We start from the raw sequence: 13,565 nt of genomic DNA, 5'->3' as shown, positions 1-13,565 counted from the left end.
TTTCAAACATGCTGCTATAGGATATAAAAAGGCAAAAACAATAGGCAATAACATATAGTTGTGACACAATACATAATAAAGTTTGGCCGGATTAACAATTAAAACAAATTGCACCAAAATTTACAGCAGACAACAGCTCCAAATATCTATTCAAGAGGTGAGATGATCAAAACTATAGCAAAAAATACTAAGCTTTTGGTGACTTTTGACCACAAATGGCTGATGCTCGACTATTTTGGCAATCTTTAGGCTCGTGAACAAAGCTGGTATTCTTTAGGCTCGTGAACTACGCTCATGACTATTTTGGCAATCTTTAGGTAAAAGAGCTGCAATATGCTTTATAGCTTCTCCTCAATTTGCATCTTTTAACTGTTTAGGGGACACAGTCAGAACTATGAAGTCACTGTGAACCTGTCACCCCAGGAAAGAGTTCTGATATCTTGTTGAAAACATCCATAACCTGAGCATAAATAGCAACACATCAATCCAAATTTGCAGAAGCAAACATCGTCATATGTCGATGGATGTGCTAAATGAAGCCCACGATAGCTTCACACACACCATTCCAGAATAGATATTAGTGGAAAGGTCAACAATTCACTAGGCCTTAATAATGACCCCATCTATTTGCCTCCAGCAATTGAGAGATGGACAAACCTAGCCAACAATTACTGTTTATCTTGCAGGAAGTGGACAAAAAACAAAAATGGCAGGGGACAACATGAAATTGAAGTGCCCAAAGAGAAAATTTTCCGCTTACCTCCTTATCATTTTGATATTTGGCAATACTGAGTGGATTTTGAGAGCACTGTATCAGAAATTACGTTAAGCCAGGGAGTAAAACTTAAGCACCCAAAAGGAAAATTAGAATCAGAAAATACATAAACCGGGGTATAAAACTCAAGCAAACCCAAAAATAAAATTAGAACTATGTGGAACTAATAAGCAGAATGAGAAAATGGTACAAGAAGCACATACATCCATGATAGCAGCTTGAATTCTGGGATTTTGAAATGCCATAGCAACATCAGGATTGGCCATAATTTTTGAAATGACTTCCTCAGGAGTAAGTCCTATTTGATCTGCATATGTACGTAATCAACCAAATAAGAGGGTGAAATGTTAAAGGTAATATCTACCATGATTATATCAGGTAGAGAGTCAATAAATTGACACGAGATTTTGCTTGTCAAATACAAATGTTTCACAGCTAGATTTTACTGAAGAAAATGAAGTTGAAAAAGGATATCACTCCCCATGTACACGAGCTAGCGAGCTTCAGAATTACAAGTGTATGGAAACCGCAAGCACAAATACAAAGCACTAGGGCAAACTATGAAATTGAATCGACAGCAAAAGCTCAAAGCAATTGATTCCTGAAATCATGATGGTGTAGGCAACCACCAGTTTATTGACATCAAAGACCAATTGATATAACATCTAAAATATAATTGTATTATTTTTCCATTAATTGCTAGGGAGGAGTTCCAGTAGCAAGCCTCCCATCTTCTTCGACCCTCAAGGCTGATTCAACTTTGAAGCCTCTAGAGTTCCTGTCCTTGCTCAATCCAGTATTTCTACAGACATATCAAGTAGCTACTGAGCATAAAAGCCCACATACAGCTACTTTAAAATCTTCCAGAAACAATTTCATGCCTCCTCATCATAGGACCAACCTCACTCTATCAGGAAGAGCCAAAAAGGCAAATGGAATTCATATGAATACCATCTCTATCACAAGCAAACTGCTTAAAAAGCCCAGCCCATTAGGTGGGTACTGGCCAACATATAGAAACCCATAGGGCACCCTTACCAAGGGGATGCAAGTATCCACTTGTACACTTCCCAAACCCATCCTGTTAGATAGTGACATAACATTCCTACCATCAATCACCACCCAGGATAATATCTAACAGATCATCTTTACCGGTCAGGCTCATCTCAAACATAAACTCTGCTCAATCTTTGCAACTGAAGCCCATCCAGGAAATTCTTTCACTCCCAACAGCAGTTTTGCAGAACTTTCCTCGAGAAAATGGCTTTGGATCAGTACCTTGCATTCCACCTTTACTAGTTTTGACCATCAAGGTTGTAGAGACAGAACTTTTGGGCAGTAGGATTATGCTTCAAGTTTTCATAAAAATGAAAAGAGCATGTGTAACCACATAATCAGCACTTATATACTTTGGTTGCACAACAATGGCACCTCCTAGAAATGACTTTACCTTCTCAAAGAAAGCAGTTCTTGAACGACACTAACACTCTCAGGTCTATCAATCACAGAAGCTTTAGCTCCCATGCCCTTGACCTCAACAACTTGAATGGCTTCTCTAGCATTTTCTAAAAGAGCTTCAGCTTAAACTGGAGCAACCCAAATGCTTACATGCTTGTCAATCCATCACCTTTTAACAGTTTTGTTATTTTAACTACGTGTCAAGAAAAGAAATCATCTCCTTAAACATCAGAGCATAACTTACTCCATTCCATTCAGGGTAGTAATTCATATAACAGCTCCCAACATCAGACCTGAAATCACTTTTAAATGCTTCACTTACAAAGAATTGTTGAATATGCTCCAACATTTACTTGACATCATTCAGGAGAAAAATTTTCGCTGTAAAAGGTACTTAAGTGAATTGAGAAGCAAAACACTTCATATCTAATTATGCCTTCCATCTTTGTTCTTTTGACAAACATGTGGCCCATGTGTGTCCACAATTTTACAAGATGCTAAACCTTTTCGATTGTTTCTGCAGCCAGATTAAAAGATGCTCCCCCCAACCAAAAGTATCTCACTTAAGCACTGAGATAACAAGTCTAGAAAGATGACATTAATCTAAACAAGCAGTACACAAATGCAAGTTCGTGTATTTCAAACTCTGGAAGTGGTGGGCCGATGGAAGTAGGAGATGGGATGCTACTGGTGAGAACCAAGTAAACCTACTAAAGGTCAAGACCTTTATACCTAGTCTATCGATATAGTTCACCAAGCATTCATTCATATAATCAAGTTAAGATTTGAAGTACACAATACAAATATAACAATACCTCAAAAGACACTGTACATGGAAGATGCATATGTAAGTAATGCAGCAAAAGAAAACATCAAAGACACTTACCAAACTGCTGCTTGACCTCAGGACTGTTAAGATCAAAATTTTTCAAGGTGTCCACCATCTGGTTGTCCCATTCAGGACTTCCACCCATCTTGTTCCTATTAGGAGAAATAGAAACAGAAAATGTTGCTCCTATTAGGAGAAATAGAAATGGAAAAAGATAGGCAGGCATTGGCATATAAAAAGGTACACTGTAAATTATATACCATCCAAACAAATGTCAGAGGCAACTGTAGGTTAATGCAAAAAATAGTGTAGGTCAATCAAACCCGGCCCCCATGCCCCCAAATTATAACACACAAACACACACACACAAAAATACGCAATTAGCCTACAAACTGAAAACAGGAAAAGTGAGAACACTAAAAACCAAGAAATAGTGGATTTGGGGCAAGGTGGCAAAACTTATATCTGTACAACATTGGGGGCCTAAATTCAATTGAGAGAAGTCTTGAGGGGCCAACATTTAATTTTGTTAATGATCTATATGAAAATAACTAAACTTTTGAGGGAAACGTAAGTCCCATCCCCGCCCGCCCCCCCCCAAAAACAAACAAAGAAGGAAAAAAAAACCACCAACAGACCAGTTCTGTCATTGCTATGGTGGCAATAGGAAGTGGAAAGTATCAAACGAGTAGCCCCAAAAACAGTAACCAAAGAAATACACTTCATGAGTAAGAATAGGCATTTAAAACAAATCTTCAAAAGCAAATGTTCCTATCTCCCATTTGATAGACGCTTCACTAAACCAAAAGTTAACTCCACTGGCACAATGGCCCAGACAAATCCATCATGCTTTAAATTAAGGCTTCCATGCACAGTTGTAGGGTCGGGCATTTAAGGTTGTAAATAGTATTAACCCAATGAAATACAATGTCGACCAAAAAAAATCCTATTACTATACTAGACATTATTTTAGCTTAAGTTGTGACAAAAGATACAGGTTTACTGCAGTCAGTGAATTGTAAAGGTTTAAATAAAAATTAATAACAAAACCAACGAACCCAAGTTCTAGACTTTAAAAATCAAGCAAATGTAGACAAGTATTCGATGCAAAATAATAAGGCACATCTATAGAACGTCAGTTAAGCAGAAAATCACTTACAGCATGTCTTGTAGTTGCTGACGATATGCTGGATTCTGTAGCATCCCTGCCACAAAAATGCAACAGCATTCGGGCTCAACATAAATAACTTGATGCAAGTTTCACATCTATTTCTATGGCTAAGGTGATAACAGGATAAGGTAACTATTAGCATAATATGACTAAATATCTGAATCCCTGAAACAAAATAAAAAGCTCTACAAATGAGTTTGGATGATATAGAAACTATAGGGAAACCAAAAAATTTTAGCAAAGCAGAAAATTCATAGGATCCTAGCAAGGATTTCCATACATAAATGTTAATAAATCTTATAGTCTTAATCCATCCAAGGGACGAAAGTGTATCAATAATTTTAGTTTGCCAGAATGCATTCAACATAAGGGTATGAAGGTCCTTTAGGACTTTGGTGTTTTTTTTTTTTTTTGGGTTGGGGGTTTTGTTGGGGGGGTGGTGTTGAGGGTGGGGGTGTTGGGGAAGGGGAAGCTGAGACTTCTTAAATTATATAGAAAAAAATCAGCTATATCATGTGAAAATGCAATTTTGCACTCACATTTGAAGGTAGCAGGCTCCCTCATCTCCTTGGGCAGATAGCTGGAAACATGTTGCAACAAGAAGAACAAGAAATTTCCTATGTTAGATTTTGTCCTATTTAGGCAGACAGAAAGGTTGATTTAGCAAAAGATGACTTCACAAGAACTGTGACATTGAGGGACAAGGAAATCTCTGCTGTGCGATGCTTGGCATCACCAATGGTGCCATTTAAGAGAGGAAGAGGTAAAATGCCAGTAGTCTACCAAACATCCAATATCATACAAAAGTTTTACCTTGGGCATGTAACCAAATCTAAGAGCTCTAGATGCATGTAGTATTATCTAAAAATCATCCAAGAAGCAACATTCTAAAGGGAACTAATGGTTACATAAGGTTAGATAAGTCACAATTGAGAACAAAACTTGACAGACCAAAGGAGAAACATGAGGAAAGGTTGGACATAAAATGGCCAAATGACAATATTTAAACCAAGAAGCATTAAAATTCACTAGAGAAGTACTCTTAACCATTCTCCAGAGAAGGCACAAACCCACGCCTGAGGTTAGATGCAGTTATCCTTAACATTCTATTTTTGTGTTTGGATAATATACTCGTTACAAGCAAGTTCACACTAATCAGAGAGGTAATTTCCCAAAAAACCAGAATTAAATAACTGTTGCAAACAAGTATATTCTCAGTAGTTCTTCCAATCCTATTTTTACCTGTTCTACTTTCACTCCTTAATGCATTTTTTCCTCTCTACCTCTCTTTTAACAATCATCTAATTTGACAGACTACATTAAACACAAATTTAGCAACAGATATGAACACGGTTCCAGTCTTCGCTTAACCAGCCCGTTGACTCTGCATTCATGCTATTACAGTGAACTATACCAACAGACGGGCTTAATAGGTCCTTTCATCAAATTTCAAAATCATTCTATGTGTTATTGCAAATATTCACGGTTGACCCCCATGTAAGTAACCAGTTTGTTGTCATAACAAAGAAAGAAATCAACCAAACCATGTTTTAAGGAATTTGATGAGAGTTGAATTATCAAGAAGTGGGGGAAAAGCAAAAGAACTAATCCTGTCACAAAATTGACTTTATCAAGTTTTTAACAGCCAAGTTGATATAAAAGCAGAAGTATAAGAGTACAACTTCATTACTAAGCCCCATCACAAGATCTATCAGACAGACCATCTAGTAAAATCAGCTTGTGCTTCTGCTTAACCGTCCCAGATTTGTGCCCTGACACCCCAAAAGAAGCATATTTTCATAATCAGTTTGAGTTCATGACAACTAAAACAATCTTCTTGATCAATCTATGTGCCTATGTCTTTAAGCTTTGAATAGAGATAACAGAAACTTGAAACTGAAGTAGGCTTTCTCAAACTTGAAGAACACACAACAGCTTAGAGCTGCAAATCACTTTTCTCAAAGTGATTAGTATGCATGCGTATGGAATTAAAAATTATATCTCAGTGTTGTTACATTCTACTCTAAAACCATATAAGAGCTTAAATAAATCACTTTACCGGGAAAAATATCAGAAGTAGAGAACTACACCCGCTATAGCAGGACAAAAGTATAAATCATAAACTGCAAACCACAGAGTGAAGTCTGTCTTACGGGAAAATCATCTTTTGTACTGTTGGATCTTCCATCATTTGCTCCAAAGCATCCACTGATAACAAAGGGTTTGCTTGTCCTGTCCAATATTTAGGTTTTTTGCGTAAAGAACAAAGGAAAACATGATCGTTTATAAGACAGTATCTACAAGGAACAAAACATCCAATTTGAGGGCTACACATGTATAAAACTCAGCATCAATATTCAACAAAACTAACTGCGACAAATTACAGTCATTCAACTAAAATCTCAGCCATAGAATGAGCTTTAAGCCGATAAATGTTATCTCTACTGCCTAGATGACAATAACCATTCTCTTTCAATAGAAAAAGAGAATACAAGAAGCTAAAAGCAGTTGAGCAGTTTCTCACATCTAAAATAGAAAGCAAAAAAGAGAATACAAGAAACTCAAAGCACTTGTGCGGTTCACAAATCTAAAATGGGAAGTAAAGGCAAATCCTTCACTTACGGTTTGAGGAAGATGCTTGAGAGGCACCTTCTTCCGGCTTTGAAGCAGCACCATTTTGTGTACCCTTCATAACCATTTGTATAAGTTAGCAATCTCAATCTCACAAGGACAAAGAATAAGAAATAGAAAAATAGAAACGACAGAGTGAGAGAGCAAATGAAAGGCCAACTCACGTAATCAATAACAACAGGCTCCTTAAATGAGTCTGCCTCAGCTGATTCCTTGTAACTTTCGAAAGCATTCTTCTGGAATGTTTCTTCTGGAGAGACATCTACAAATGCTGCAACCAAAAATTCGAACCAAGAGATTCAGAATATTCACATTCATTTTAAACGGAATAGTCCAAACCAGTGGCTCCTTAAGAACATAGCATCATTATTTAGTCCATGAAATAAATGCAAATATTATAAAATGCCACCATGGGGAAGCTAGTGCAAATTTGTGCAGCATGAACTGCCACCTACCTAAACAAGAACTCATACATTCAACACAAATCAACAGAACTTGAACAGCAATAAGCTCTACTGAGTCCCAAAAAAGAATTCCAAATTTCTGATACCAAATGCACAATAGTCTTCTAAACTCTTCTTAAACTTAGCAATCTTGTGCACCCTGGCAATCTACTCCTAGGGAATAACTAACATCAATGATGAGGTAAGCAATGGAAATTCCTCATAAACTGGTATTAAAGAATACAACATAAATCCATTAGAGGTAGGAAGCCCACAGGCAACAGCCTTCAGAAGATGCTTATGGCATCCTTAAGTACTCATCCTCGAGAATTTAGGGCTATCAGGTTGATCAATAAAGAGGAGGAGACAATTTCTATAACTTCAGAGTGACCATCCCAAGAAGATGGTGCAACCTCTAGAAGGAAGTGAGGCACATCATGGGAAACAGATTGACTATAAGCATACAGCAAAAATTTGCCTATGGCACAGTAAATGAAGGAGGTTAGGCCAATAAAGAGTGGTTAATTTCTGGCAATTATAGCCAGTATACTATTTGCCATCACATACGTTGCTGCTTGTTGAGGCTATAATCCAATCTGTTACAGTTCAAAAGTCTCCAAAACAAAATTTGTGACAGCATATATTTGTCATATGTAGATGCTTATCATAATGCATCAATTAAACTTTTTCACAGGCATCTTCTATTGACACAAGGCATGTGTTATTTGCACTGCTAAACTTTACGAAAACGTAAAATACCATATCTTTTTGCTTCTTTCCTGGGTTCTGAATCATCTTTTATATCTGTTGCTGGAGGTTCCTCAACATTGGAGGCAGAGACATCAACAGTCACTGCTTGAGATGCTACTTGTGATGGTGATGTTGCTGTACCAGATGCTGTTGGTGGCGAGCTTGCTGTAGCAGATGCTGCTGAAGATGCATAAGGGAAAGGGAAAGGAAAGCCATCATTACCAAATTGATTACTCTGTGTATTCATCTGTCCCATCATTGTCTTGAAGGCTTGTTGCATTGCATATTTCTGCAGGAATAAGACCATGATATCCAGACAACATCAAAAGCATGAAAAAGTGCACTTGGCTTCACTTTAATTACAGTTTTTACTACAAGTCATTCTCCAAAAGATTCTGTTTTTCCTTTCTTGATGGAATGTGACAATAATAAAATGTAAAACTAGTACAACCAGTAACCACGTCTGCAGGTTAAACATTTGAAATCAGCCACATACTTGCCAAGCAAAAAACATTTCTATGTCCATTTTAAACTTGGTAAAACTTAATAAAAACATTCATGGTAATACAAATATGTGCAGCTATTTCTACACGACCTCATTAAAAAATTAATAAATGCATGTATATGCACAGACGCCTACACTGAGAGATTCACCTGATAACACCTATAAATTCCAGGAAAAAATAATTAAGCATCACAATAGGTTTTGTTATTTGCACATTAAGCAGAACTTCCAATGGGTTAATTACAGGATCCTTCTTCACCATCAACAACTGCAAAGAAATTTAAACAGACTATTGATATGTTTTCATATTAGGAAAGGTTTCGGTTCCAAACAGAAGTTTCATTTCTCAACAAGCTGAATGAGTGAACTACCTTTTGGATTTCATAGAGCTTAAAATTGCACAATTAAAAAGACTCAGAAAATTTTAACAAAACATTGAATGAAGAATAAGAACGAAAGAGGCCCTTATACAGGCATGGAGATAAGACAATGGCAATAAAATGATTTACGACCAGTACATCATGAAGTAAAGGAACAGTCCAAGTAATTTAATGGAAAGGATTTCTACAAAAATTTATTCATTTGTTCATTAGATCAAAAAGACTCCTGCTTTTGTCGAGCATTTTATTCTTAACTTAATCATTGGTTTCTTTTAATATATTTTGCCATTTTAAGAAGATTAATACCTAATATTACTTTACTATTTTTGGTTGCCTTGCTTATTGAAATGTCCCCTTCTACACTAACTTGTGTAGTGCTCTTTTGCAGGAACTTGGAGCCTTAATTCACATAAATCTTGAACTGTGCACTTCGGTGATTCTTGCTAATTGCTAATTTTGTCTCTTTCAATAACCAATAAGTTTAGCGTTCTTATACAAAATTAGCATTTCTATAAATAGTTCTTTGATTGCAAGAAACACAAAACTTATTCATTGCAGCAACTCTTTTTGTGATTGTTCAACTGCACTGATTTGTGATTGCAATCAAGCATTCTGGCACATCACTTCAATCTAGTATACCAAAATATTGCACTATGTGCTTAGCCCTGGATAACTTTTGCACTTTCACATGCCTACACCCAGACAACTTTGTGAATTAAACCAGACAATTAAACTGCCCAGGGTTACATAGCTGGATGACCTCAATCGTCAAATAATCACAATCCAAATGAAGCGCAAGCAGTCTAGAACAGAGAGCAAATAGCAGGAACACATTTCTTTAACCAAATGGATCCAAAAGTAGTGCAACACTTGCGACCTTCGTCCCCAGTCTCCAGTCTTCAATTACCATTTTGAGTCCAAATAACAAAGCTCTTCAAATTTTTCATCATTTTGAGTCCAAATAAAACTACCTGACATCAGAATGAGCCACATTTTCCCTATATTTGGCATTTATTGCAACGAGAACAATCCAAAGGTCTCACACCCATTGTTGCAACAAACATCAGTGGAAGACCCTTGTTTTTCTGGCTCAAATTCAAGTCCAGGTGAGCACCCACATATGTACCTTCAATAACATGTTTCTATTGCATCTATATGATCCTAGTTACATATTGATATTCATTTGAGATTTTCCAGAGACACAGATTCCAGTTTTAAAAAAAAAAGTGTAGGAACTGTACAGGCAACCTGTTACACTATTTAAAAACTATCTTTTAAAAACAGACACTAGATGGGACTCAATCAACAGATATTGCTTTTATCATGGAGAAGAGTTTGAGTTCTCAAAACTTGTATTTTCATTGCAGAATCACATCCAGTGACCTCAAGCTAATCCTGGCAGCTCAAGGAAATGGGACAAGACTACAGACAGGGAGAGAAATCCAACCTTAATTACATTTCTATCAAAGTAGCATGGTGAGTTGGCAAAAACAAGATATACTTTTTTTCACAAGCATTACAGTAACCAGAACAATATACTTCATCAGAACACATCAAATTGAAGGTAGACTTACACTACTTACAGCTAGAACTTTGTTGGCACATATAATTCTCATCAAATAAGTTCAAGAATCCTTTGAAGCCTTTCTTAAGAATACACTTTAGTTCAATTAGATTGACAGAATTGTCAATGCAGACTTTTAGAGTGGTTTCAAATTATTACTTACCTGTCTGTCTTGGATTTCATCCATAAAAAGCACACAACACCCCAGTATAGGAAAACAAGAACCTACCAGTTGGAAAAACATTTGCTTGCCATTTCAATATGCACACAGAAATAAATTTTATAGCTTATAGGATTCTTCTGCAATCTAGGCTTAGAGTCTATGGCAAAAGAACAATCTTTAAAAAAAAAAAAACCACAGTCTATTGGAATAAATTAAACTGCATAACATGTACCTGCACCTGTAAAGAACAGAACTCACCTTTAGATTCGTTGCCACCTGTCATTCAATTTAAATAATTAGACAACAATAGGGAGAGCAAAAAGAAAAATTTTGAACCACGCTAACTGTCATGGAAAGAATCCAAGTGATCCATGTACTCACCCATGAGAAAAGTGCCGAGAACCCAACACCAACTCCAATCCAAAAAAGAGGAGACCCCCTACTCACAAAGATCCATGTTAACATTGTTCCCACACATCAGAAAGCAATTTCATAGGATTCAAAACCTAGAAAAAGTAAAAGGCTTAAAAAAGAAAACTGCAACTCAGCGAAAAACAAGTGTCACATCTAAGTATGTACTTACACACTAGAAGGAGGCGGTTGCACAGGCAGTGGATTTACACCGACAGAAGATGTTTGTTGGTTACTTGAAGAAGTAGTGCTTGCAAAACAGTCTCCTTTTAGTTTCACAAGCACTGAAAGGAACATGCATTAGGAAGTGTTAAAAGCTGCTTAAAAGTGGCGAAGTTGAAGTAACAGAAATTGATAATACCCCAAAAATGTGGAACAACAACCCTAAGAATTTCAAGCAAAACCACCAAATGTAAATATAGTAAGACATGATGTCTACAGTCAGTCAAGTACATATATTATGAATGCTTTTATACTACAAATTATGCTTAAATTTATCTTCTCAAAAAGAAATCACAAGTAAGATGAAATTGTTTATACAGTAAAATCAGAACAAAGAAAGAAAAAGCACTCTCAAATGCAATTCAGAAGTAACAGATAGCATGGTTCATCCCAAAGATTCAGTATCTTTTCTTTCTTTTTCTCTTTGGCTATTTTCAGCACATTTGTCAATGCAACTTCACGCCAAGATTTCATGCATGCATAAATACTTCAACCCGCTAAGTTTCCATACCATTATAGAGACTACATGTTCACTCTCGTTGCCTAATATTTGTATCATATTCCATCAGATGCATTCCAGTCCTCAAGGGCCAGCTTGTTACAATGCATAATGTCTAATCTTGGCTATCTTTGCAGTTAAGTTGAAAAGCTAAAAATTCCTACAACCACCATAGATCATTCATCTTTGCCCAAATTATTAGGTTGAAAAGAATACCTTTAGCCCTTCCTCAATCTTTCCAATTAATGATCCTCTGCACTTTGTTACTCATCAGTGAACTTTTACCATCCTACACTTAGCTCTAGGCACAAGAAGATTCAAAAGAGCAACAAAAACAACATAAACTTACAGCTAGTCACAATTATACATCACAGTCCCCAAAAATTCATCATACAAAGTCCAAATGCTATGTCTCCCACATAATCTTTGCTTATTTTTCACGCCCCACCAGATAAATCTTTCCCAGAAGTGAACAATTTTAGGTATAATGCCAGCCGAGCATATACAGATGGCAAATAAAAGCACTTCAAAAAACCGATAACAGACAACAGTCCATTAAAGAAAACATTCTTCTGAACTTCCGACAAAGCCATAATATATACTTCTACCCTACTACCATATTAGCATCAACTTCTCAATAATTGAAAGACACTGTGCCAAACAAAAACACAAGGCATAATTCAACCAGACAACCATGCCAGCACTCCAAAAAGTGCTCTAATACTGCTAAATGCAAACAAACCACAACAATCCTTAATATATTGAGTTTATCTTAGCATTTTAAGTATATGGAAAATTGATAAAATGTGCAAGCACAACATAAAGATAAAACTGGAGGGAAGTTCACAAAAAGGAAAAAGAAAAAAAAAAGGAATTTACCAAGTGTTTTACCTCTTCTCGAAACCGGCAGATGAGGAAAAGGCAGAAGGGAAGTTGAGGGCTTTCTGGGATTGCTGCTGATACTACTAGGTTTTTGAGGAAAACCCAGAAAGGGTTTGTTAAAGATTGAATTTTTGGGGTTTTGGGAGAGGCCAAGAACCATTTTAGGTGAACACACCAAGCTCGGATTTTCCATCGTTTTAAGGAGAAAAATGAAAACCCACCTCCCAAAGGAACTAAATTTACTCTATTTTATATCAGAGGGGGATTGTTCGTTGAATTTATTTGAATTGAAGAGAAGAAGAAGAAGAGGAGAGGAGACAGGACAGAAGGGAGTAGTCAAAGGCATTAGTGATTTGATGATATTGATCCGCAGGGCAAGCTAAGGATCGAAACGGGCCGGGTTAGTGGGTCTTCCGGGAATTCAGTTTATTGGGCGTAAATGGGCACTTGGCCTTTTTTTTTTGGGATAAAAAATGGAGGTAAAGCATTTGGTGAGATGTAATAGACACCAGGATTAGAGCTGGCAATTTGTCCCAAGTCCCAATGGGCTACCCATGCCCAAAGGAACTTTGGGCGGGATGGGTATTATAATTTGGTATTGGGTTTAAGTTGGGACACATCCCAACTATACCCATTAATGAATGGGAAAGGATGGGAAATACTTGGGTACCCATTGGGCTCAAATGGCAAGGGCTCCGTTTGGATTAGCTGTTTTTGGTAGGTGTTTTTGAAATATTTTATTGTAGCAGTGTATATGAAAAATTTTTACTATAAAATTTTTTTGAAATATTTGATATATTAATATGGATGGGATGTTTCTTGAGTTATTGTATATTACTGTAACATTGTATTTGAAAAACTTATTTTTTGAAAAAAAAGTCA

General features: G+C 36.5%; 1 protein-coding gene across 2 annotated transcripts; it reads right to left on the bottom strand.

Annotated features, from left to right (window-relative positions):
• Positions 1-13,015, bottom strand: LOC113749126 (protein TIC 40, chloroplastic). 2 transcript variants are annotated; one of them, XM_027292792.1, is made up of 14 exons: positions 12,681-13,015; positions 11,253-11,364; positions 11,051-11,108; positions 10,928-10,945; positions 8,067-8,346; positions 7,029-7,135; positions 6,856-6,919; positions 6,387-6,465; positions 4,773-4,813; positions 4,222-4,267; positions 3,120-3,214; positions 979-1,082; positions 761-808; positions 1-460 (listed from the first exon to the last, which is right to left on the bottom strand). In XM_027292792.1, exons 1-14 carry the CDS (start codon positions 12,874-12,876, stop codon positions 401-403), a joined length of 1,308 nt encoding a protein of 435 aa, XP_027148593.1. In that variant the 5' UTR covers positions 12,877-13,015; the 3' UTR covers positions 1-400. The 2 variants fall into 2 exon arrangements, with proteins under 2 accessions (XP_027148593.1, XP_027148594.1); XM_027292793.1 differs by having other exon boundaries at positions 12,693-13,015.
• Between the last annotated feature and the right edge of the window lie 550 nt (positions 13,016-13,565).

Source organism: Coffea eugenioides, chromosome 10, assembly GCF_003713205.1.
Source record: "Coffea eugenioides isolate CCC68of chromosome 10, Ceug_1.0, whole genome shotgun sequence".
NCBI classification, from domain to species: Eukaryota; Viridiplantae; Streptophyta; class Magnoliopsida; order Gentianales; family Rubiaceae; genus Coffea; species Coffea eugenioides.
The sequence above is the reverse complement of the archived record's forward strand: the minus strand, read 5'-3'. Positions and strand labels throughout refer to the sequence as shown.